Raw genomic sequence first — 23,617 nt, forward strand, 5'->3', positions numbered from 1 at the left:
CAGCAGCACCACCAGCCGCGGGCATCCCGGGGGAGCAGAGCTGGGGTTGCATCCGGGGGGGGTCTCAGCTCCTCCCCGATGGAGGACGGTGACGGCGGGCAGTCCCAGCGCGCTCCCCGGCTTTGTGTCGCGCCCCACAGCCTCCCCCTCCTTCTCCCTTGGTCCTTTTGAAGCCGCAGCTGTGAACAAGATGTTTGCAAGGGCAAGGCGCAGGAGCGGCGCGTTTGGCGCACGGAATAAAGAGGGGGCTGAAAAACACCTTCTCGCGTGGCCGTTTGATGTGAAGGGCAACGCTGAATTTATTAGGAGCACTGCCAGGCACGCTCTGCCGCGGGAGCCCCCAGCCGGTGCCCAGACGGTTGGAGCAACGCGTGTTGCCGCCCCGCAGACGTGCCACCCCGTGCACCGGCACACGCTTGCACGCCAGCGCACGGCGGCCGCGCCGAGGCACACGCGGGCGCACGGGGCCCAGGAGGCGGGCAGTCACACACGCTCCGCGCGCAGGCCGGCCACGGTGAACGCAGGATCTGCGAAAACCCAGCAGATAACCCGCACGTGCGGGGGCCCCGTCCACCCTACAGCCCCCTTGTTCCTCCTGGGGGGCCCTCACGCTCCCCCAATCTGCTGGGGGCAGACGAGGGGCTGGATGCAAGATGTGTGTCGGGATTGGGGGGGGTGCAGGGACGGCTGCAGGACAGATGGCCCCACTCCCTTCCAGCCCTGCTGCTGCATCCCGCTGCTCCAGAAGGACGCGGCATTTTATCACCCTGTAAGGCTGACAGGGCCCAGAATTAATGAGTTCCTCATCAGCGCTGCCTCATTTAGCTCCCTCCTGGAGCCGCCAGCTCGGAGTGGCAGGCGGGCAGCCCCGCACGCAGCATCTGAGGCCGCTCCCTTGGCGGCAGGGTGAGGGAGGGGGGGTTCGCAGGGGGAAGGGGGTACCCAGGAACCCTGGGCAGAGACAGGCTCAAGGCTGGAAGGCATCAAGCCCCCCGGCTGGGTGGATGGGGGGGTTCCTGGGACCCAAATCCAGGTGAGGCTGGCCTCACGCACCCCTCATCAAGGCTGGAATGAAGCACCTGCTTTTAATTATTTGACACCAACGAGAAACACTTGTGGGCAGTGCTAGGGAGGGAAGGGGGAAGGGAGAGCATCCTCTCCTGATTACAGCTTTTTAATTTTGTGATTAGCCCCCAGCACCCAGGGGCTGCTCCGGAGAGCGGGTGGGGCTGGGGCAGCCCAGGATGGGGCACCCACAGAGGTCTTTTTAAGGTAGGGCCGAACGTTGCAGGGCAGGAGCGTGTATTTCAAACAGAGAGACTTCACTGGACGCAGGATCAGTCCCATGAGCAGCAGAGCAACCGGTCTGTCGGGGAGGCTGCAGTCGGGGAAGGTCGAGGGGGTATTGCGTGATACGCCAGCGAGCTGGCGGCGTGTCCCTCTGTTGTCGCAGGAGAGGCTTTGCGCGGCTTTGTCGTTCCCCTCGGCTCTGACTCCGGCTCTTATCACACCAGCGGAGCGTGCTAGGAAACAGAAAATGTGCCTTATCTGTCCTCTCGGCGCTGGCCTTTTCAGAAAGTCGACATCTTGAAAGGATTTACCATCCCACGGCTGGTTTATTTGGCAGGTGCGAAGGCCGCGGGACTGCGGACCCTTGACGGGCTATTCGAACGGCTGTCAGGGAGCGGTTACACCTCCCTGCCTGTACCTGCGCTGCCATCCGATATTCCAGCGCTCGGGATGGCAGCCTGGGCGTCATCCGACTTGCAGGGCGAATCCCCAGCGTGCACCGAATTGCCCACTCCCATGGCAACGCGGTAAAATCGGGAGTTTGTCAAGAGGGTATTGAAGATGAATTTAGACAGTTCGGGATCGTTGCAGGAGGGAGGGAAGAGAACAAACCATCCATTTGGGATGCGAATGCAGGCACGACATTTCCAGAAGCCGTGAGCGGTGAGGCTCCAGACTTTGTCTTTCCAAGACCTCGTAACTGTCAGAAAGATGAATTTTTTAATTGGACCAGGCTGTTGTGTCAGGGTTTTTGTACCGTCAACTCTGGGAAGGATAAGATTGGTAATAATTTGATTGATTTGATCGGTAATAATCTGATTGAACGTTACGGGGGCATTCCCCATGCTGAGACGCCTGCATGTTTCAGAAGCGTAAACGCTTGCCTGAAACCTGGGCTGGTGTGTTATTTGTGAGTAGCACAGCTCCATCTAGCATTCATGAAAACAGACTCTTCCCTACAGCTTAATTCATAACCACTTCGTGAAGAATTAGACACTGTTCTTCCGTCTGTTGACAGCCACAACCAACAGCAAACCAAGAGTTTCTGCACAGGCAAAGCTTACGCCACAGCTCTGCTGCCTCCTCTGCAGTTAGACCGTCCCTCGCTCTGCGGATGCCTGCCCTGCAGCAGGACACATCCACACACAAATCCCTCCTTCCCTACTCCTTTCCCAGTACTGACAGAATTTTTTTTGTTCCTATTGTGGTTAAACATCCCATTGCTGAACCGTATCAGGTGAAAAAAATATTTGCTGTTTGTCTCAGGGCGGTAAAGCTTTTCCAAGCAGCAGCATTGCTTCCCGGGCAGAGCATAGGCGGAGGGGAGAAAGGAGGGAAAGACCTAGGTCCACCCCTGTTTTGCAGCCAAATCGACCCTGGATTCGGCCAAAGCCGCTTCACCCCTCTTTGTTTTGTCATATTCGTCCACAGAGCAGCGATTGCAAAACAGCACGGTGTTTTGACCTGGGGTGTCATGACTTGCAAACACCTGGGGGGACTCTAAGCCACTCTGTATTCCAAAATTTCGAAATACTGACTGTCAGATGCTAAAATCTCTGACTTCCTGCTCTGACGCAGGGCTCCCTTTGCTCACACGCCAACTGCTCTGCAGGCCGGCACCACCAACGGGCTGTGTGCCGTCTTCGGAGTCCGGTGGTGGCTGCAGGATGGAGAACCGCTGCACCTGGTAATTCCGAAGAGAGAAATAAACATACTGGGAAGTGTTTGCTGAGAAGTGTTTCACCACTCCCTCAGGGAAGCACAGCCGCTCGGAGGGACTCAGCCTGGCAGCTGGCACTGCAATCATTAAACAGCAGAAGCTGGCTCCGGGTCAGTAGAGCTGAGCTCCTGGCACCACACGCAGATAACACGTAGAGCCAGGCAGTTGTCATGAAGAATTAAATTTGCTGCCACGAGTCCTTCCCTCTAAACGTTCAGGAGAGCAAAGCTTCCTTAGCGAGACCAAGAGAAAGCTAACAGCAAGGTGTGTGAGCGTGAACCCAAACTCGCAGCCCGCGGTCTCTGCGGGTTCGGGTGCCGAGCGCTCGCGGGACGGGGCGCAGCGATTTGTGCGGAACCAGGCCCAGCGGCTGCCTGAACCTCTTCCCCGATGATGCTGGGTAGGCAGCGGACCAGCAAGGCGGCTCCTGGAGCAAACTGCAAACAGGCAGAGGGCCTGGAAATTCCTGCCATGCAGTAGTTGATGCTCCGCAAGTCTTGACCCCAAATCCAGGCCTTTCCGCTTTTCACGCTGACAAAACACCTGGATGCACTGTTGGGAGCAAGGCAGAAAGCAGTTTTTGTAGAAACTTCTCTGAAAGCTAGAGAGAAGGTTACTTTTTCAAAGGAATAAACAGCATCTGCAACCTGTCAGTCCTTTGAGAAGAGCTAGACTGATCGGCGCGAAGGAATAAAGGCCTGCTGAAGTGCTCTGCTTCTCAGCTCAAGGGCCACCACCACTTCAGAAGCACTTGACAACACTTTGCTCCCTGAGCTCAAAAGCACCAGCGAAACCCAAACGCAGAGCAAATTGCCGGGTTACTCCTAACGACCGAGCACTAAAGCCTCCGCCAGCGCAGCGTCGCGGCTGGATCTGCTCACAGCCTGAGAGGCAGCAGCTTGACCTCAACCATGATCTACTGGACCGGGTCAAACGGTGAGATCTGGTGCCAAACGTAGCCGTGTGTCTTGCCAACCCAACGCACGCCTTGAGGAAAGCGCTGGCGCGCCGGCTGTGGGTCCCCGGGGGACGGAAGGGGTCCCTGGCGGGGCGGTTTGCTACAGGGGGCCCTGGAGATGCGCGGCATTAAAGAACGAAGCGCGTGGAGGATTTTGCTCTGGAAGCGTGTGGCTCGTCATCGGTTAAACAGAGCTGCAAAGATCCATCGAGCAGCTTCCGTAAGCGCACCTCTGGTGTTCTCCGGGCACAGCCACGGCAAGGAATCACAAAATAGCGTTTGCATTTCCCTCCTTGCAAGGCAGGGCCTGGGCTCCTAGCGCGATTTCCCTCTTCTGTGACCGCTAAACGAGACGCAGTGACTTTTTATCAACGAGTTGCTCAGCCAGGGTTGCTGAAGGTTTGTTTCCTGCAGACCTGGGCTTTGTGGTCCGTTCACTTTGGTGTTCAAGAACGCGCAGGTTGGGGTTGTGAGGATGATTTTGGCCTCCGACAGGCGCCTGGTGTCATTTCTGGGGCGTGACCTGGCTTTGAGGCTTTCTCCAGTGGAGCTCCTCCTCAGCCACCGACTTTTCCCGGGCCTGCTGCAGCCCCCGCCAGCCACGGCCGGTGGAAAGGGGCCGCCCGGGCGGTTCCATGGACACCGGCATCGCAAAAAAAAAAAAAAAATCCTAAAAAATCTCCTTTCTACAAGCCGGCCCCAACGCGAGGGCCGGGGGACGTGTGCCCCCCGTTTCCCGCTGTTCGCTTGCTCGGAAGCAGCGGGTGTCCGGCCCCGCCCGCCCCCTCCCAGCAACGGCCCGGACGCGGGTCTGTGACCGGGCCCGGCGCCCCGGGGAGCGCTGCCGGGGGCCCGCGCGAGGAGACGGCGGCGGCTGGCCCCCCGCCGGTTCGCGGAGGTGACGGCAGCGGCGCTGGGCCCGAACGACGCCCCGGGAGCCGCCGTGACCGGTACCAGCCCGGCCTCCGCCCCGGGCCCCGCCGCCGGCGCCCCCTGACCCCGCCCCCTGACCCGGCCCCGCGCCGCCCGCCCCGCCGCGCCCCCCCGGCGCTTCCCCGCCCTCGCGGCGCCGCAACCAATCAGCGGCCGGCGCCGCATCCGGGGCTCGCGGCCCCCTTCCCCCTCCCCTCCCCGCCGCTCGCGCTCGGCCATGGCGGAGGTGAGCGAGCCGCCGGCGGGGTCGCGCCGGGCCGGGCCTGGGGCCTGCGGCCTCCCCCGGCCGAGCGCGGGCTCCGGGGGCTCCCCGGGACCCGGCAGCCTGGGGCCGCGCAGGGCCGGGGTCCTGCGGCCGCGGGCTGGATGGGGCGGCGCGGGCCGAGGGGGCCCCGGGCGGCAGCGGGGCGGGGGGCGCCAGGGCCGGGCCGGGCAGGGGAAGGGGTGCCTGGGCGGGACCCGGCGGGAGAGCCGAGGAGGGCAGCGCCCGAGCCCGGGGAGCGGCGCCGGAGGACGCGGCAGCGGGGGCTGCCCGCGGCGGAGGGCCCGTGGCCGGGCCTCCGGGAGAGGGGTCCCCGTGGGCGCCCGGGAGAAGCGCTTAAAGGGCCTGTGGGCCGGGGGCCCGGCGCCTCCGCCCGTGGCCTGGCGAGGGATGCTGCTGCCGCGGGGTCCGGAAGGCTGGGGGAGAGAGCGTGAAGCGGGAGCCCCCGGGGCTTTAGCACAGCGGGGTCCGACAGCGTCGGGGTCGCTGGGAGCCGGGGTCAGAGGGGTGTGGAGATCCTGAAATGGGCTTGCAGAGTCTGGAGGTGAGTGACAGGGCCTGAGCAGCGGGAGAGCACGGAGACTGGGAACGTGGGAATGGCAGGGGGCTGGGGAAGGCAGCGGGAATGGTTCGGCTGGGTGTCTGGGACTGGGAGAACTGTCCTGTCAAGGGGGCAGGTGGTCAAGGGGGGCTTGTGCTCTGGTGCCGGGTTGGGACGCCTGTGCTGCTGCTCCCGTCGCAACGTCTTGGTGCGTCGTGCCAAAATGTTACCGCCGCCACTTTGCCGTGCTTATGGCTGGTCATGCCGTTCCTTGTCGGGTCTTGACACCTCCTTGAAGCATCCCTGTCCTGTTGGTACGGTTGTCGTGGGATATCCACGCTTCATTTCCATCACAAGATTCTTGCGGTGACCACGACGAGGGAAAAGGGCGCTGGGAAGACATCGAGGTAGCTGGCTGCTCTCTCGCGGGATCTTGGAACACCGCTCACTGAGACAACTTCTGTTCGGTGGCAGGGCTTTGCTTTCAGGGTATTCCAGCATTTTGCCTGAGGAATTTGCCGTATGGCCTGCCCCTCGTCCCATCCGGAATGGTTTGGTCTTCGCTGCCGCCTTTGGTGGAGCACCAAGGGCGCTGCACTCGCCTGTGCCGAAGCGTTACTTTGGCACGTTGTTGGGCTGTGGCGATGTGCTGAAGTGCCGCTCTGGCGCGCTGCGCCACGTTGCTGTTGCGCGCGCAGGTTTCCGTCCTGGGGAGATCCAGGAGCTGCCGCTGTCCTGCCGGTGAGGTTTGAACTGCGGAGCATCTCTGCTGTGATGTGGCAGCAGTGTGCGATTGGGGCGCTGATTTTCCGGAGCAGCGTAGGAGGTGCTTGTCCTCTGTTAATTTTTTGCTCTTTCAGGTGCGTAGCTTACAGGATGAATCCGTTTCCATCCATTCCACTTCCCTCTGGCTACGGCTGGAGTTCCTAGAGAATAGACCTGAGTCGAGTAGTATGGAGACCCTAGAGCAAGGAAGAAATTCTTCCCTGCGAGGGCAGTGGGGCACTGGCACGGGTTGCCCAGAGAAGCTGTGGGTGCCCCATCCCTGGCAGTGTCCCGGGCCAGGTTGGATGGGGCTGTGAGTGACCTGGCCTGGTGGAAGTTGTCCCTGCCCAGGGCAAGGGGTTGGAACTGGGTGAGCTTTAAGGTCCCTTCCCACCCAAACCGTTCTGTGACTCTCAAGAAATGCTTCTCTCACTGAGTCTGAAATCCATGCTAAACTAACTTGCTCAGGAAGCCGCGTTAGTTGTTAAAATAGTAACGCTGGGAAGGGAAACCCTCTCTGTCTTTCCTCGCTGTCTTGCAAGAGTGGTTTCAGCCTGAAGGGTTTTCTCTCTGGACAAACGCAATCTGCCTTGCACTGGAAAACGGCTTAGTGCAAAAAGCTCAGGCTCTTCCTCGACCTGCCTTTTGTAAAACACGGCTGTTGCGTTGTTCCCCGTGTTCAAAAACTTGAGCCTGGAATTAAGGAGGGAGCGCTGGAGCCATCCAAAAATACAAACATGGGAGTGAGTAACTGGTCAACCTCTGTGTCGCTTTTGAGAGGAGAGTTGTTCTCATGCCTGAGAAGCAGAAAGGAGTAGAAGGAGAGCAGCTGCTGGGAGACATAAAGCGAGATTAAAGGAATTTCATCTCCCTTTTCCCCTGTGTGATTAGATGGCCTGTGGCTGTAGGAGCCATTTTCCAGCAGCGTGCTGCACTGTCGAAATAAGTGGAGTTTACCAGTGTGACCTTTCCTGGTGACCGAAACTGGCACCAGCAACAGGAGCATCAGCGCCTTGGCCAAGAACCGTTCTTGTTCTGGAGATATCTGGTGGTGCCTTGGTGTTCCTGCTGTCTTTCTGACACATGTTACGTTTTCTGCCTCCCGTGTGACGTTTGGATTTCAAGTGTGGGACTACAGCTGCCTTGCTTCCCAACGAAGCAACTCCAACGATTGTCTCAACTCCAACGATTGTCACGTGGCGTTGACAGTCGGTGTCATCGGGAATATTCTCCCTGTCATCACTTGCATTCTGAAGCCAGACCTGCTATTCTCCCCTGCTCCTTTGACTTGTTTCTGTGGTAATCTTGATTGCTAGACAATCTGAGGGACCATTCGGTTTCAAACAGATGTAAATTGGAGGTGGAATGGGCCATTTGCTTTGTCTGTCACAAGTTTCTTCTTTTCTCAGCCCAGACACAGCAGTGCTGGTTATTTCAGGGTGACTCTAGCTCACAGCAGTTCCCACTTGCTCTGACGCCACATTACTGCTTCGGGGAAATAAACTTGTGATTCGTTACTGAATTATCATCCTGTCCTACCATTACTCTTTGTTTCAGCACCCGGTCATTAATATAAGATCTCATGGTTCCTGAAGTATTCTTGACATCTTTTCAAGCCAGTCCATCCACATTTTCAGTCTTTGTTGTCACGATCCTTTGCGTGCAGCTCTGTTTTGATCCCTGTGCGAAGGAGGCACAATCGATACGCAGAGCATTGTTTCAGGAAAGAGAGTTCTGCAGATCCACGTAGACCAAGCGTAGACCACACCCTTATCCTTTCCATGAAACTGGGGTTGGTTGCTTGGAAGGATTTATCCAAGAGGGTTTTGTACTTCATCATGTTCCAGCAAGGCCCAGTTACAAAGCTGTTTCCCAGTATGACCGTCCTGAAAATGGAGGCTGTCCAAATCCTTTCTGTCCCCTTCTCCTTTCACTATCCCATAAACTCTTTTCTTTTAGTGTGCGCAGTCACTGGGCTCTGTCTGCAGCCAGACAGAGCAGTCTCCAGTGGAGTTGTCTTGCTGCTAGTAATCAGACACAGGGGACAGCGTGTGCTCCAGCCGGACTAGAGGCATCCTCTTTTCACCGGTCCTGGTAGAGGAAGGAGCAAGAATTCCACAGCTGCTTCACAGCTCCTTCCCCTTGCTCCCTCTCGGTCCTTCTCTTATAGGGCAACATCTCCTGCTGCCTCCCAGGCCAACTGTTATCGTAGTGGTAATTGTACCTGGAAAATCGCTGCCTCTCTCGTAGTTACGGAATTTGCCCAAAGGCACTAACTCAGAACCCAAAGTCTGGGGTGGCTTTTTTGATGCGTACCTTGCTTTATCGTAAGAGGATAAATTTTGATGTGAAGCTGCACTATGTTTTCTTAACGAAGTTGTAAGAGCCTCGTATCGCAGCATTGTAGGTGTCCTGGCTCCCACTGCGTAAGTGTGGAGTGATGGCGCACGGCTGAGATTATGAATGGCTGAGGACCTTAGAAAGATGTCATTGGTGACTGGGGGACCGACGCTGTGATTTTCTTCTGCAGTCGGCTGCTCTCGGTCACCCGAAGGCATTGCTTAATTACCTGCTTGCTCCCTACCTAGGCTGAACTTGATGAGCAGCATTTCCATGCGCGGCAGCCCAAGGAGCAGCAGATGTCCTGGGTTGTTTTCCAGGCCCCAGCCCATACTGCTGCCTGAACTTCTGACCGAGCCCTCAGTGCCAGAAAGCAGGTGCCTGTTCTCAGTGTCTACCTGTCTCACCCTTTCCCAGCTCACCTGTGCCACTCGCAGTCCTACCGCGCTCCTTGGCTGCCTGCTCAGCTCTAAATTTCCTTGCTCGCTCCTCTGAGGATGCGGTGAGGCACTAGGGAGAAGCCAGCGTGTTGTGGCTTCCGATTGCCTCTCCGAAGAGCGGGTCGGTTCATAAAAACGCCGTGTTCAAACCGTCACGGTGCGTGTGTTTAGAATAATGGCTTAGGGTCAAAGTCCTTCTTTTACAAGAAAATGTAAGCCATAAGGATCGGAGTCTTAAACTGGTAAAAGGATAAATAATGAGTGGAGTGATGAAGATAAAATGGAAACACCACCGTATGCAGTTAGAGACTGAGGGGAAGGTGGTGAATCTGGAGGAGAGGAGGCTTGGGAGAGCTGCTGGATGCGCTTGACTGGAGCTCTTTCTGCACAGCGCAGTTTCTAATTCTACCCCGTGTGGTTTTTGTTAACTTTTGCTTTGAAATGAAATGAATTGCATTTGCTGGTGGGGTTAAGTGGCTGGAGGCACGTTACGTCTTTAAGAAGAGATGTCTGAGCCGTATTTTTCTCTTTCCTTGAAGGCCTCGGTTGGCAGGCAGAGTCCAAGGGTGGTGCCGTACCCAGCCCACAGTCTATGTCCTGGAGAGCCGGGCCTTCAGAGTGCAGCAGGTAGCCGCAGTTTAAGTATGCTTCTGTTTGTTGGGCTGGTTTCCAGGGGAAACAAGGCTCCTGTGATCTGTTCCCTTCTCCTACCAACATCTTCCGAACCTGTTGGTTGATTCCCGTACCGTTTGACGGAGGAGGAAAGTCTTAAAGATGCCCAAGCTCCTACAAGTGTCCATTTGCCTGTTCCTGCACTAAGGGGTAATTATCCAAAAAAAAATGCCTCAGGCAAAGGGAGGGCTGCAGTGTGCCTTCATGTGTTATGATACTAGTGAATCCAGTCAGGAGAGAGAGACACAAATACTCAGAAAAGCTTCAGATTCAGCTTTCAGTTGGTTGTGGGACTCGAAAGTGCAGAGGAGCAGGCTTTGCAATGTAGCACTCGTGGAATGACTTCTTTCAGTTGTGTTCCCCAGCCCCTCTCACTCCTTTCTGCCTGATCTCTTCCTCTGGCTGATCGTGGCTGCACGCGCACGAGGAAAGGTCATCCCAGGCTTTGCTGCATCCGAAGAATCAGTCCGGGGTGGTGCTAATATCCGACTTCTTCTCGTCCCTGCAGTTGTGTCAATGGGCTCAGCTGATCATCGACTGAACCTAGCAGAGATCCTTTCACAGAACTATGGCGTACGGGAAGAAAGGGAAGAAGATGATGACACTCAGGAGAAGCAGAAATCTTTAGAAGAGCTGGAGAAGAGTTTCAGTGCCTCTCAGGTAAAGGCAGCGAGGGAGGGGAAGGGAAGTTACCTGCTGGGTTTCCTTATTTGCTTTGACAGTTGTGGTACCAAAGATCTTTGTGAGAAACTCTGACTTGCTTGCTCAGCTGGCAGTGCACCCATCAACACGTCTTAGGTTTGAATTTGGATGGGAAGTTGGGTGACAACAGGTGATAGCAATAAATTTGGGAGTTTTCCTCTGCCGAGGTGGCCTTCGCTCACCGTGCTGAAGAGCCGTCGGCTGTTGGGTGTATATGCAGTGTCCGTTTGACAGTGGAGGAACCATGAAGATGGGGTGACGTGGTCCTCTTCTGGGCGGGCCCCCCGAAGGCCTCAGTGGGACACAAAGCGTGTTCTTAGTGACAGAGACTGCTGCTTCAGGTCAGGCACAAGACTAAAACAGGGATTTGCTCTTTCCCTTCCTCAGTATAAATACAGTCCTGCTGTCTGGCATCTCTTCCCCAGCATTAAATCTGGTATAAAAAGAAATAGATTTTTAAAGTGCCCTTGGCCATATTGCTTTGAGGTGAAAGTTTCTTCCTTCTCCATGCCTTTGAGAACAGGCTGTGGTGGGTCCTGACAGACCATGCCTCCTGCGTTACGCAGCGTTACCCGAGGCGGTTCAGAGCCCTGAGAAGCGCAGAGCTGCCTTGACTGCCCCGCGTATCTCTGTGTTCACTACAGCCGGTGTTGTGCTCGGTGATTGTTCCATTCCTGATGAAGCTTTGTCCTCCTTTCGCTCAGAGCAGTGAAATGCCATTTGAGGAGCTGCTTGCACTTTATGGCTATGAGGCGTCTGATCCCATCTCGGAGCAGGACAGTGAGAGCAATGATATTACTCCAAATCTCCCAGATATGACTCTGGATAAGGTAAGAGCAGCTGTCTGCCTGGGTGTATGCTTCTAGCCTGCGCTGTAGGTTGCTGTAGGTCTTGGAGCTTGAGATACCTAGTAGCTCTTTTCAGCTGGGGTTTGATTAATACCAGGGGAAGGGGCTCGCCTTGTTCTGGTGTCCCAGTGAGGAACACCAGGTGCAGAAGTTGAATTTAAAGCATTTAGAGGAGAGTGGAGAATGGATAGCTGTTTTAAAAAGAACACTGTAAGAAGTCTTTATGGAACTTGGGTTACAAGGCTTTACACAGAGATGTGGATCTGTGGAGAGTCAAGGGAGGTTTGTATCTTCCCAGCTGAAGCTATGGCTCTTCCTGTTCTAGCTAAAGTCTGTAGAAAGCTTTTTTTTTTTTTTCTTCTTTCCTTCCAGGGTCTTTGAGATATTTGCTCTGGGTGGAGCTCTACAGAAAGGGCCACTTATAATAATCTAGGATTGGTAGGGAGTGTGAGAGAGAACCTGTCTTTGGAGAAGATGTGGGAGGGTGAGGAGGTTTGTAGATGTGACACCTTTGGCCAGAAATGCTTTAGTCTAGGCCTCACTGCCCCCCTCCTTTAAATTTTTTTTTTTTAATTAAAAAATATTTTTCACTTTCTTGTTGTTGTTAAAAGGAACAAATAGCGAAGGATTTGCTTTCAGGGGAAGAAGAGGAGGAGACACAGTCTTCAGCTGATGATCTGACTCCATCCGTCACATCCCACGATGCGTCGGACCTATTCCCAAACCAGCCTGGCTGTATGTGTCACTAATTTCTAAGTAATTGGTTTTTACTTAGATGTGATGTGTAGAATAGGGCAAGAATGTTTTTCTTTATTTTGTCACTAAGTTTCCTGACATCAGTTTTTCCACTTTCCTTCTGGGGGTTGCAAATAAATCTGAGTGCCAATGGTGTTACCAAGCGTTGGTTGGGGCGTGATAGAGCGTGGATGAGCGGTGGGGTGAGGAGAGAAGAGCCTGTAACTGTAACTCATAACATTGAGAAAATTAGAATTGGTTTGCGACTTGCTGTAATTGCAGTCTGAAAGAGTAGTATTGTGATGTATTGTGGCAGTTCCGAAATACTGGAATATGCCGGAAGCCAAAGTGCTTGAGAGAAACTCAGCATCAAGTGCCTTTTTCCTTTTGCTAGCCTGCAAAATGGAGGAGTCTGAGCTCCCTGGGTTGGTCGGCGCCACTCATGTGGCAAGTGTGCAAATCCTTTTATTTAAAAGGAGAAAATTAAAATTTGGGTAAGTTGTGGCTGAGGAGCATGCTGAAAGTAACTAGGACAGAAAATGAAGGGAAGGAGAGGGGACACAGAACAGTAGGAAGAAAAAAAAAACCCAAACATTTCATAACTACAGATCTTTTCCTTTCCCACAAAGCAAACAACTTCCTTGCTGATGAAGACAAAGAGCCCTGTTCATCTCCGTGTGCTTCCTCCATGGCTGAGGATTCGGAGGAAGATTCCATCCCATCTAATGAGTGTAAGAAGGTAAATGATCTGAGTGCATTGAGAAGGGGAGCTAATACAAAGCGCTGTGATTATCTCCCCAATAAATTTTCTTTCTTTTATTTTCTTTTGCTCAGCGCCTTGCATTTTGTGGAAGGTGGTGGCAGATGTGGGTTACAAGAGGTTTTTTTTAAATATGATCTTGAATCCTGTATCTGAAATTATCTTCTGCTTCAGATACAGAAAATGCTGTTGTGCCTCGGTAAATTAAAACTGCACTCTGTAGCACTATAAAGGTGAAATGCTGTGCAGTATTCCCAGCAGGGTTTACTGAGGGGGAACCATCACACGAAAGAGAGGAGCAGGCTTCCAAATTCATCCTGGTTGTGAAGGCTGCAGAAGAGATTCTGCATTTCTTTATCTCCAGCCTTAGCTGCTTGCCCCTATATCTTTAACATTAAAACTATGTAAATGCCTGCGGTCCCCAAAGTATCATCTGGCTGGCAGTAAATCTTTTTAGTTACCCTATAAAATAGTCCGGGTTCCCTAGAAGTAATAGCGACAGCGAGGACTACCGATATATAAATCTGCCTCGTGGTGTCGTAGTCCCCAAGCCATGAAGTACACCTCAGTGCCTACGTGGAGCGTTTTCTCTTTCAATTTACCCGCTTCTCTGTGGTGATATTTCAGGAGATCATGGTTGGACCTCAGTACCAAGCCACTGTTCCCATACTCCACTTAAACAGGCACGGTGAAAAAGGTAAGGCAACCTGCTTTACGTGGTTTTTTTGGATGTAGGGCTGCTGGCCAGGGCATCTGGTTCACCGTTTCTGCTCTGTGTCTCTAGGCTTGGCACCTCTCAGTGTTGACACCAAAACTTACAGCTACACCTGAGCTTAGCTTTAAGCTAGCCTGTTTGAATAGGGCTGGTGATCCCGCTGCAGGAGCTAAGAAGCTGAGAGAAAACTGGGTTGGTGTGACAGGTTTGGAAGAGAGAGACTCAGCTGCAGCCAAAGAGAAGGAATACCCTTCTGGAGATATTCTCACTTATTTTTCTCTGGTGTGTTAGAATCATAGAATGGTTTGGGTTGGAAGGGACCTTTAAAGGCCACGTAGTCCAACCCCCCTGCCAGGAGCAGGGACATCTCCAACCAGATCAGGTTGCTCAGAGTCCCCTCCAACCTGAGTAGCCGGAGTTGTTTTCATTCAGTGTCCCCTGGAGCTGCTCAGCTTCCGATTGGATGGGATGTCTGCAGAGTAGATGGAGCTGCCTCGATGTGCAGATTGTGTCTGGTAACTGGTGCAATACCAGCACCAGCTTGTGGAGTTTCTGAACAAGGTCTCTAGAAATTCCTTGCTTCCTCCCTAGTTCTTTTATCCTAGCAGACTCTAAGCTAATTAGCTAAAGGAGATAAGTTACCAATTTTGCAGGTACTGTTTTGAATTTACCCAATACAGTTCTCAGAACTTTCCACTGTTACTGTACCAGTGCTCCCAGCCTTCTGTATTGAAGACCAGAGATTTAGCGAGCGTTTTCCATAACCTGTATGTTTGCATCGGTGTGAAATGAAAGGAAACTGATAGTAGGTCCTGATGGGGGTCTTCTGTGCCCTGTCTGTAGTGCCTCTAACCTGATTTTAGTGATTCTGCAGGGCAGAAGAGTTGGTTCCTCTGCCTGTAGAAACAAGTTAAGTGCAGAGGGTGCTAATGTTTTTATCTGAATAGAAAAATCTCAATATTTCTGATTATTTTTTATTGCAGTCTTTCTTCTCGCTTTCCTCTGTGCTGTGATTTTACTTCAGCATCTCTCTGCGTTGTTCTACGCGGTGTTCTCATGGACGAAGAGCCTTGAAAGCTGAAAGGGGCAAGAATCAATTAGTGATGCAGTGTGCTCCTGCTATTCTGTGTGGGTGGAGCAGCTCACGGAGGAGCATTACCAGCTATCGCAGGGGAGGGACAGCCTTGCAGGTGCTTAGTTTTGTGTCTAGGACAGGGAGAAGGTCTTGCGCCCAGGCCAGGGTTGTAGCTCAAAGCTGCCCTTGCCTCCCACTCGTTTTGTTTACTCCGTGCTGGAAAAGATGCCTTAGAACCTAGGGTTTTGTAAGTGCCAGGATTAATGAATCAAAGCAACGATCTTTGAGAAAGTGGTAAGAAAAACCTTGTCAACCAACCCTTCTGAAGAAGTGGAAGCAAGCTGAGCAAGGTTCTAAAAGGGGTACAAAGAGTATTAAGCTTATCTGCCTCCAAAATCAGAGGGAAAATGCAGTACCTTCACACAGATGGCTGTCATCTCTAGTGCCAGGCTCGTGTACCAAGCAAAGATTTCCTTCCTCCTTCTGTCTCTCCTGTGCATGTACATGCAGACCGTTTCTCAAAAGCAGCAGCCTTCTCTGATGAGCTTATTGCAGTGCTTTTTCTGTTAGCCTACGAGAATGAAGATCAGCTGCTTTGGGACCCAAACATACTCCCTGAGAGAGAGGTCGAAGAGTTCCTGTACCGTGCGGTGAAGCGGCGATGGGACGAGCTATCTAGCAGCAACCTGCCGGAAGGAGAGATGGTGAAGGACAACGAACAGGTAAGCGTGGGAGCTTCTTGCAGCCTGGTGCTGGTGTAATAATGCAACATTTCCTATGGAGGTGCTGACTGAGAGACCCAGTGAAACGAGAACGAGACCTGACTCCCGTGAGCCTCTACTCCTGCTTCGTGGAGAGCTGAGGGTGTGCTTCTTGGCTGTGGTGTTCACGCTCCTGTTGGGAAGCCTGGAAAAGGCTGTAGTAGATGGGATCACCAGCCTGCCTAGGAAGTACTTTTCTTCCAACACAGTAACTATATGTGTGGAAAGCTTGTAACAGATTGGGCAAAGAGAGAATGGGTACTGTTTTAACTATATTCTTGCAGTATCCCAAACTCTCTGAGCCAGAGCTTGCAGCAGGAACATCCTTTTGGATCTGTCCTTTAATTCTTCTTTGAAGCCCACAGACCAAACGTTTGTCTAAGAAACTTCAGAGCAGTTGTGTTTCCTCTAAGCTAGCCAGCTTAGGTTCTCCCAGTAAGTCTGCAGGAACGCACAGGCACACCTGTAATCTGCAGAGCCGCTGGTAGAACTGCGTCTTTTCACTCCTCGGCTTTGTTATCCCGTGCCTTGAAAAGTGGAATCATCAGTGCTGATGGTCAGGCTGCAGTGAGTGGCAAAATGGCTCCTGGGAAAAATAGGTTTTACGAGACCAACGTGAGTCACGAGCAGCTTGCTTTGTGGTACGTCGCTCAGGTACGTGCTGTCAGGATTTTCTTGTTTCCTAGGCTTTGTATGAACTGGTTAAATGCAACTTCAACGCAGAAGAGGCACTGCGGAGGTTACGGTTCAACGTGAAGGTTATCAGAGGTGAGAACCCCCCATATTTGCCTTCTACCCCAAACATCAAGGCAGGTGTAACTCCTAGAGTTACTCTTTCTGTACATCTCCAATTCCTCTTTCTTTCTACTGTAGATGAGCTTTGTGCCTGGAGTGAGGAAGAATGTAGAAATTTTGAACATGGCTTCAGGGTCCATGGGAAAAACTTCCATCTTATCCAAGCAAACAAGGTAAGAGCGCTCACCCCAGCGTCCCACTAAGATACAGGGAAGGAGGCACGTGCACTTGCACCAGAGGTACGTTTTGAGCCTCGCTTAATGCAGGAAGTTCAGGACTGCTGAGTTCCCATCCCAGGCTTTGTGTTGACTCATGCTCGCAGGTGATGGGCTGTTCACTGCCCTGCTCTGCCTTATTTTCCAGGTGGGAGAAGTCACAAACAACACTGACCTGCATGAGTGATGTCAGTTAATTACTGATTAGCCCTTTCTGGAGTCTCAAAAGTTCTTTCCAAACTCTCAGCCCTTGCAGTACTTCTGTGAATGAGTGAGTTGAGCATGTGGATGTTTTGTAAAGTCCCCTGGGGTCCTCTAGAACGAAAGATGCTGTTGTAGGGAGAGCTGGGCCTCAGAACATATGCTGCTGTGCTGGGAGTTGGCAGAACCAGAGAGTCCAGTTCTACCGCTGATTAATTGTGGGCATGCTGACGCTGGCCAGCAAAAATGGATGCAGGTTTGCTCTCTTGATGTTAAGTGTGCTACTAGAAGCGCAGGAAAGTCCTGCACGAACGTACCGTGTGTGAACCCACACTGGGGTCTGCAAAAACAATTGTGCACTGTGGGGAATTCTTTCTCTGGTCGATTACCACCTTGGAAATCTCAGTCTGTGCTTCCGTTCTGCAGCCTAGATGTATCCATAGCAATATAAACTACCGTAACGCACTTGATTTTCTGTCCTGATTAAATGGGAGAATAGCCCTTGCTCCGTGAGATCCATTTTGATGCATGGCTTTCTGTGATGTTTCTCCTCAGGTGCGCACCCGGTCAGTGGGCGAGTGTGTGGAATATTACTACATGTGGAAAAAATCAGAGCGCTATGACTACTTCACTCAGCAGACTCGTTTAGGAAGGAAGAAGTACGTCCTCCACCCTGGAGCCACGTGCGTGGAATATTCTCACACTAAAATTAGTAATATTAACCTACCAGCGAAGGTTTCTGCTGCAGAGCACCTGCGCTTAAAACACTGCGCTTCCTGCTCTAGGATGTTTATTGGGTGGGAGCGTGAAGGGATGCACTGGATATTCTCAGAGCATAAACACTGTTAGTGTGGGAGGGGAAGATAAAGGAATTATTTGCTTGGACGTCGACTTTCTCGTGTGAGAAAAATACTGTTTTGTTTCAGACAAATGAACCCACAAAAATTAGGATCAGGGATTCAAGGCTGATCTCAGGAAATAATGCAGTTCAGTGAGGTTTTGGGAAGGGAGCTGTTTAAGTTCAAAAATACACTGTTTCTGGTGGTTTGGAGCCTGAATTAATGTCTTTCCCTGCTGCCACCCTTTGAGGCAAATTCTTCACTTTTTGAAATTTATGCTAATTACAGAAAATAGTTTTCAAAAAGGTTAAAACTGAAATGTTTTAAAAGGTCAAAATGAAATATTTAAATTGAATCAATTAAAAACATTAGGGGAAGTCTTAGATTTTTCTTTTTCTTTTTCTTTTTCTTTTTTTTTTTTTTTATTCTGATGCAAGACAGGAAAATACCTGAAATCTCAAATCCTCCCAGGGTGGAAAGATATTTTCTCATCGCTTGCTCTTTGCTGGCACATTAACGTTGTCACAACCCACTGCAGTCATCCTATGAAGCAGGCTGTTCCCTGGGAAGAGCATTTGCCCGTTTATTTCTGTACGGAAGGGGCTGAGGCTCGGAGAGCGCTGGGGGGCAGAGCTCTTTGTTTTGGAAAGCCACGGAGCCCGTTCTGGTTTATTGTGGACTGGTCTTAGCCATGCTGAGTTAACCGCGGTCGCCTCAGTGCAGAGTCCAAACTCTGCTCTACAGACCAAGAAGGAATAGACGTTCATTCTGGTGAGGTCTCTGCAGTCCTGTTGCTTTATTTGTTGATGGGTTTTCATCTCAGTCACCATTTTCCCTGCCTGCATCTCTCTGCTTAACAGGTGGTGGCAGTGCTCTCTCTCTTTTTCCACAGGGATTATGCCGACAATGACTTGGATGGGGGTGAAGTAGACAACGCCAGTCGTTCTCGGAGCTCCCCACCAATCCCCTCTGCAACGAGCTGCCTGGATTCTCACTTTGGTCAAGATCAGCTAGCAATAGAGAGCACAGGTAACTTCCTTTACTTCTTTCTGCCGCGGGGATAACTAGTCTCCCTCGCTCGGCAGCACAGACTCTCCTTTGCCTTTCTCCTGTTGCCATTCTCCACCTGATGCTCTTCTCCCCGCACCTTGCCAGTGTGCTCCCTTTGCCCTGTGTCCGATACCAGCCCTGGGCAGACTTTGGTGTGAGCAAAGGAGACTTTGTCTCTATGTTGACCAGCAGTGACTTAAAAAGAGTTGTTCCTGCTTCAGGCTTAGAGGGGTGGCCTAAGTCCTTCACAAACCTGAAGGATTTGCACTGACTTTGGGCTCCTGAGTTAGGTGCTTCCAGTGCACTAACACACGGACACTCCAGACACAGGCAGCTCGTCCCGAGGCTGATTTAAAGCACCAGAAGCCGCAGGTTGTACCTGCAAACTCCTTTCGGAGAGAGCTGGCTGTGATTCACAGCCTGAAATGGGTTCGTTCCCTCACCGTCCTGTCACGGATGAGGGCTTTGCGGAGGCACCTCCCCGGGGCTGTCAGCATGAGGGGACAGGACCTAGGATTTGGCTTATCTTGGAGTGTCTCTGTGAGGTTTCCTTTAATTTCCATAGAAACACTGATGGCCTCCCATCTGCTGTCTGCATCTTGCCTTTCACGCTGGCAGGGATCTTGGTTGCTGTAATAAAGAAACGTTTGTGCCATCAAACAAATGCTTTGGTGATTAGGCGGGATTGAACGAGATTCTGGTTTTTTTGTATGCTGTGAACTCACTCTGGCTTTCTTTTGCTTTCTGTCCCCCTCTCTCTCCTCCTCCCTGTCTCTCCATCTCCAACGTTTCCCTCCTCTGCGGTGCACAGAGCCCCTGAGCGTGGAGAGCACAGCCTGCAGCCTGGGCAGCATGAGTGAATCGGGGCAGGGCTACGAGTGCAGTACTCCTTCGGAGACCAATTGTTCCTTCGACCCCACCACGGAGACGTCCTCGGGCGTCATCCCGGCTTCCTGCACGCAACATACTGCCAGCCCCTCGGAATCGGGGCTCTTTGCTTTGCCGCCGGCAGGACCAGGACTAGCAGAGAAGCAGGAGACGTTGCAGAGCTCTGGTGAGACGATAACCATGGACTTCACTCTCCCTGCAGACATTAATGAGGGTTTGCCTTTAATTGCTGGCCCTGTGGATTTGGACAGAGACCCAGAGGCAGTGGTGGCCCCTGCGCAAGTGTCCTTATCGGTCACAGATTTTGGCCTCATTGGCATCGGAGATGTAAATAATTTTCTGACTGCGCATCAGGCTTGCCCAGCACCTGTGGCTCGATCAGAGCCCTTGTCACAGTGAGAGTCTCCAGTCACAAACTTGTCACAGACCCAGCAAGGACTTTGACCTGACTGAGTGAAATCCTGGAACTTCCACTGTTCCGCAGGGACGGTTTGGAGCTGTTGGTCAGAATCCGTCTTTCCATCCTCCTTGATCCAAGGCTACAGAGAAACCAAACACCTTTCTGCTCCAGTGCGTTTTGACACAATCACGCAAAGCTGGTGGCTGCCTCTAACGAGGGGGGAGGTCCATCGCCCCCCTGTTTCGTTGACCATGTGTCACCCCAGGTAATGCCAGGCTGTTGGGAGAGTCCCTGTCCCTGGGACAGGGGAGATGTCCCTTGGCCCCAGTGGGACAGTCTGAGCGCAGAGATGCTTTGAGAACAGGGATGTAGCGCTGGCACTTTGGAGGCTGGGACGGAGGATGCAGTCTGGAGGTCCGAGAGCTTAGGAAATCCGCAGGGAGCGCAGCCCACCCGGCTGCGGGGCAGTGTGCCTGCAGAGACGGGCATGGCGATGCCAAAGGAGGATGAGGAGTCCTGGCCCTTCACCCACAGTGTGTTGCAATAGAAGTCATCCCCCCCGTTCCCCTCCCAACAGCTGTGGGTTGTGACGGGCATGCACATGGCTGTTGAAGTCCTTCTCACCTTCCCTTGCGGTGCTGGGCCATGCAGAAGTTGTACTGGGAGTAAAGGGAGTTTCTAGACGACGTTGGCCCCAGAGTGGTGCAGTGCTGCCGCTTCTGTTGCTGGTGGTGAAAGGACTTGATCCTTGCTGGCTGCTGCAGTACGAGAGGGTAGGATGCAGATGGAACCATCTGTGACTTCCCAGCTTGTTCAAACAATTCCTCGGCTCTGGGAGGAGGCGGAGGAGGTTGTTCGGCTCCCAGGGCACCGCGTCATCAGTGCCAGTATGGAAGCCCCAGGCAGGAGAGCACACCGGTCCTGGGCATCCCTGCCTCTTTCTGCGTCACAAAAAAAGCTCTCTGTTTTCTGAGAGGAAAGTGTGTCTTTACTGCCATTAGCCGCGTTTTGAGGAGCTGACAATGGTGGCCCCGCACGGCAGCGAAGCGGCCAGCCGCTGCGCAGAAAGCCACAGTGGGATGTTTGTGGGTGTGCTGGAGTCCGGAGCGGCTTCGCTGCCTGGGTGCGTTCCAGCTCTGGGGTTTGCCACTGGCTTCAATCCACGTGTTCTCATTCCCCTTTTTTCCGTGCAGGGAGTGCTGTCTGCTGGGCAAGGCTCTGGTGCAGATGTTCCTTTCTCCAGCCATTTTCCGCGTTTGGGGAAGGGGTTGGGTTGAGGTTTTTTGCTTGTTTGGGTAGAGGCCTTCGGGCTGTGATCCTGCAGTTGGTTCCGCTGCCGGCGGATTTGGAAGATGACAAAACCCGTTAGCCCGGATCCCCTTTTCACCCGGCCCTGTGATGTTGCGCTCAGCCCCGCGATGGGAGCACAGAGACGGCATCGGACAGCTTCACGGCACGACAGGATCAGACCCTGTCTCTCATCTGCCGAGCCCCAGACCCGTTTTGCATGCGTCAGCGGGGGTTTGCTTCGGTCCGCAGCCGGCTCTGCTGGGAGGTGCTGAGCTCCGGACGCACGCAGCTGCCTTGAGCAGGCGTCGCGTGGTCAGCCGGACGTGGTAACCGGCGGTCTCTCACCCGGCTGCTGCTCCCAGTCGCTGGAGATGGAAAGCAGATCCGAGGGCCCGCTCCATAGTGGAACTGCCCAGGTTGTGATTCCCCTTTTCTGGGGGAGAGAGGAAGCTCCTTGGCTGAAAGGAGAAGAGAACGCGGGGTGAGAGTGCGGGCAGCCCTCCCAGGGAGGGCCAGGCCTTGGCGTCTCCTCTCCGTCAGCCGAGAACGTTCTTAGTTTTCCTGAAACCGTTTTTCCTTTGGTTTGCTTCAAGCCCTAACGAGAGGAGAGGGGAGGCTGGGGGAGGCAGAAACGTCTCTTATTTATGTTCTTCAGTGTTGTTTACAGATTCGCATGGGGTCTTTCAACATGAGTGCAGCGCTTTTTCCACATAACTTTAAGGAAGAGTGGTGGAAAGGGCCGGGACAGGAAGGGGGAGTCACAGGGGGAGGAGGTTTGGTTTTGGTTTTTTGTTGGGGTTTTCTTTTTCCTTCTTACAAAGCACATTCACTTTGAGCCGCTCCCGATGCTGGACTCTTCCCCCCCTTCCCCCCGGAGCCCTACACTGTGAAGTGATACTGCCTTGAAGACCCCGCGCCGTTATTTATTTAATTAAAAACCTAATTTGAAAGTGAGCCAGAAGCCTGTCTTATTTTTGGAGACTAAGATGCCACAGTCCTGCGCAGCGTGATGGTGGAAGTGAGAAAAGGAGTCCTTGCCTTCTCTGTCCCATCCTCTCCCGCCCCCCGTGAGTGCTCCGTGGGCAGGGACGGGATGCCCAGCGCAGCACCCAGGGAGCTGTTGGCAGCAGATCTTTCGGGTCCCTCCTTTCTCCGTTCCTGGCTCTGCCTGCCTTCCCATGCCTTGTACCAGGCATGCCATCACAAACTGGGAGCAGGCCCAGCTTCCTTGGCTGAATTTACCATGCTGGCGCTGGGTATGGAGGGGAGGGAGGCGCTCGTTGCTCTTACAGGTGCCCCGAGTCCTCCGAAACCCTGGCAGCCTTCGGAGAGCCCGCAGCGGTGGGAGGCGGGGGTCCATCCACGTCTCCCTGGCTTCAGCCAGAAATAACATACTGGAGGCGAGAGAAATGTTCCTGCTGCAACTGTGTTGTATGTTTCCACGAGAAGGCTCGTTCCTCACCACAAAGCCCCTCTGTTTTGTTAGAAACCCCTTAACTTCTGTTCCCTGGCTCTTGCCTTCTGTTCCAGGGCCTTCGGGGGGGACAGGGGCTCCCCTCTCCCTCACTCGCAGCTGGAAAACGCCAGTGGGAAGGGGGCAGCCCACCCCCTGCTTGGGAGCTCTCCTGGCTCTGCATCTCCCCTGGGAGCACGCGGAGCGTCCCGGCTGCTGTCCGTGCAGCGCGGATGGGAGCACGAGCAGCTCTCGGCCGTGCACCCCGGCTGCTGGGGCCAGGGCTCGGCTCCACCTGCGCCTCGGAAGAGACCTGTTACCTGCTGCTCTGCGGGGCTTCGGCCGTGCTCCCTCCGCAGCTGCGGTGACGCAGGGAGGGGGCTCAGCTGCCCCCAGCCCACGCAGCTCTGCAAGGCCCGTGGCTGGCAGAGCAAACAGCGTGGGGCCGAGCTGAGGCCTGGAGCTGCTTTCCATCCCCGTGACATCCTTTAGGGCCGGCCCGAGCCGAAAGCAGCCAGCTCAGCCGGGCTGGGCCGTTGCTGGGTGGCTCCCGCCGCCTTGGCACCAGCCGCCAGCCACGGCACCGCGTGGGGCAAAGTCCTGCCCGCGGCGCCCGCTCTGCCAGGCCACGCTGTGCGGGCAGGGGAGCAGCAGCTTTATCTCGCTCCCCTCTGCCCTGCTCCAGCGTGGAGCCAGACACCCGCAGCGCGGCTCAGCGTCACCCCGCCGGGCCGTATCCTGTCCTCGCTGAGCCCCACGCTGCCGCATCTGTGCTCCCAGCCCGGAGAGCTTCCACACTGAGCACAGTCAAGGACTGCCGGGGGCTGAGACACGACGAGGAGATTTATCAGGGGTGGGGAAGACTATTAAAGGCCGCATCGCCTCCACAACACAGCCCGAGCATCCCACAGGGCCTGGCCAACCTCCCCACCCCCAGCATCCCCTCAGCTCAGGGCTTCACCTGCCCCG

At 53.9% G+C, this 23,617-nt stretch overlaps 1 protein-coding gene across 6 annotated transcripts; it reads left to right on the plus strand.

Annotated features, from left to right (window-relative positions):
* Nucleotides 1-5,096: 5,096 nt before the first annotated feature.
* Nucleotides 5,097-22,149, plus strand: MIER2 (MIER family member 2). 6 transcript variants are annotated; one of them, XM_086767190.1, is made up of 14 exons: nucleotides 5,097-5,127; nucleotides 9,058-9,186; nucleotides 9,789-9,876; nucleotides 10,430-10,581; nucleotides 11,328-11,453; nucleotides 12,083-12,206; nucleotides 12,836-12,945; nucleotides 13,594-13,663; nucleotides 15,327-15,478; nucleotides 16,204-16,285; nucleotides 16,391-16,485; nucleotides 17,284-17,411; nucleotides 18,460-18,596; nucleotides 19,429-22,149. In XM_086767190.1, exons 4-14 carry the CDS (start codon nucleotides 10,438-10,440, stop codon nucleotides 19,902-19,904), a joined length of 1,644 nt encoding a protein of 547 aa, XP_086623316.1. In that variant the 5' UTR covers nucleotides 5,097-5,127; nucleotides 9,058-9,186; nucleotides 9,789-9,876; nucleotides 10,430-10,437; the 3' UTR covers nucleotides 19,905-22,149. The 6 variants fall into 6 exon arrangements, 5 of the variants coding, with proteins under 5 accessions (XP_086623316.1, XP_010115047.2, XP_086623315.1 ...); XR_015261143.1 differs by lacking the exons at nucleotides 5,097-5,127; nucleotides 9,058-9,186 and having other exon boundaries at nucleotides 9,756-9,876; nucleotides 19,429-20,170; nucleotides 21,099-22,149; XM_010116745.2 differs by lacking the exons at nucleotides 5,097-5,127; nucleotides 9,058-9,186 and having other exon boundaries at nucleotides 9,756-9,876.
* Nucleotides 22,150-23,617: the final 1,468 nt, after the last annotated feature.

This window comes from Chlamydotis macqueenii, chromosome 26 (assembly GCF_036417535.1).
Source record: "Chlamydotis macqueenii isolate bChlMac1 chromosome 26, bChlMac1.mat, whole genome shotgun sequence".
Lineage (NCBI taxonomy): Eukaryota > Metazoa > Chordata > Aves > Otidiformes > Otididae > Chlamydotis > Chlamydotis macqueenii.

Excerpts from the sequence above, each read along its gene's own strand:
- MIER2 (XM_010116745.2), top strand. The coding sequence starts at position 9,756 with ATGTCTGAGCCGTATTTTTCTCTTTCCTTGAAGGCCTCGGTTGGCAGG. Across the intron at positions 15,479-16,203 it reads TGGTGAAGGACAACGAACAG|GCTTTGTATGAACTGGTTAA; the intron begins GTAAGCGTGGGA and ends CTTGTTTCCTAG. Across the intron at positions 16,486-17,283 it reads ATCTTATCCAAGCAAACAAG|GTGCGCACCCGGTCAGTGGG; the intron begins GTAAGAGCGCTC and ends GTTTCTCCTCAG.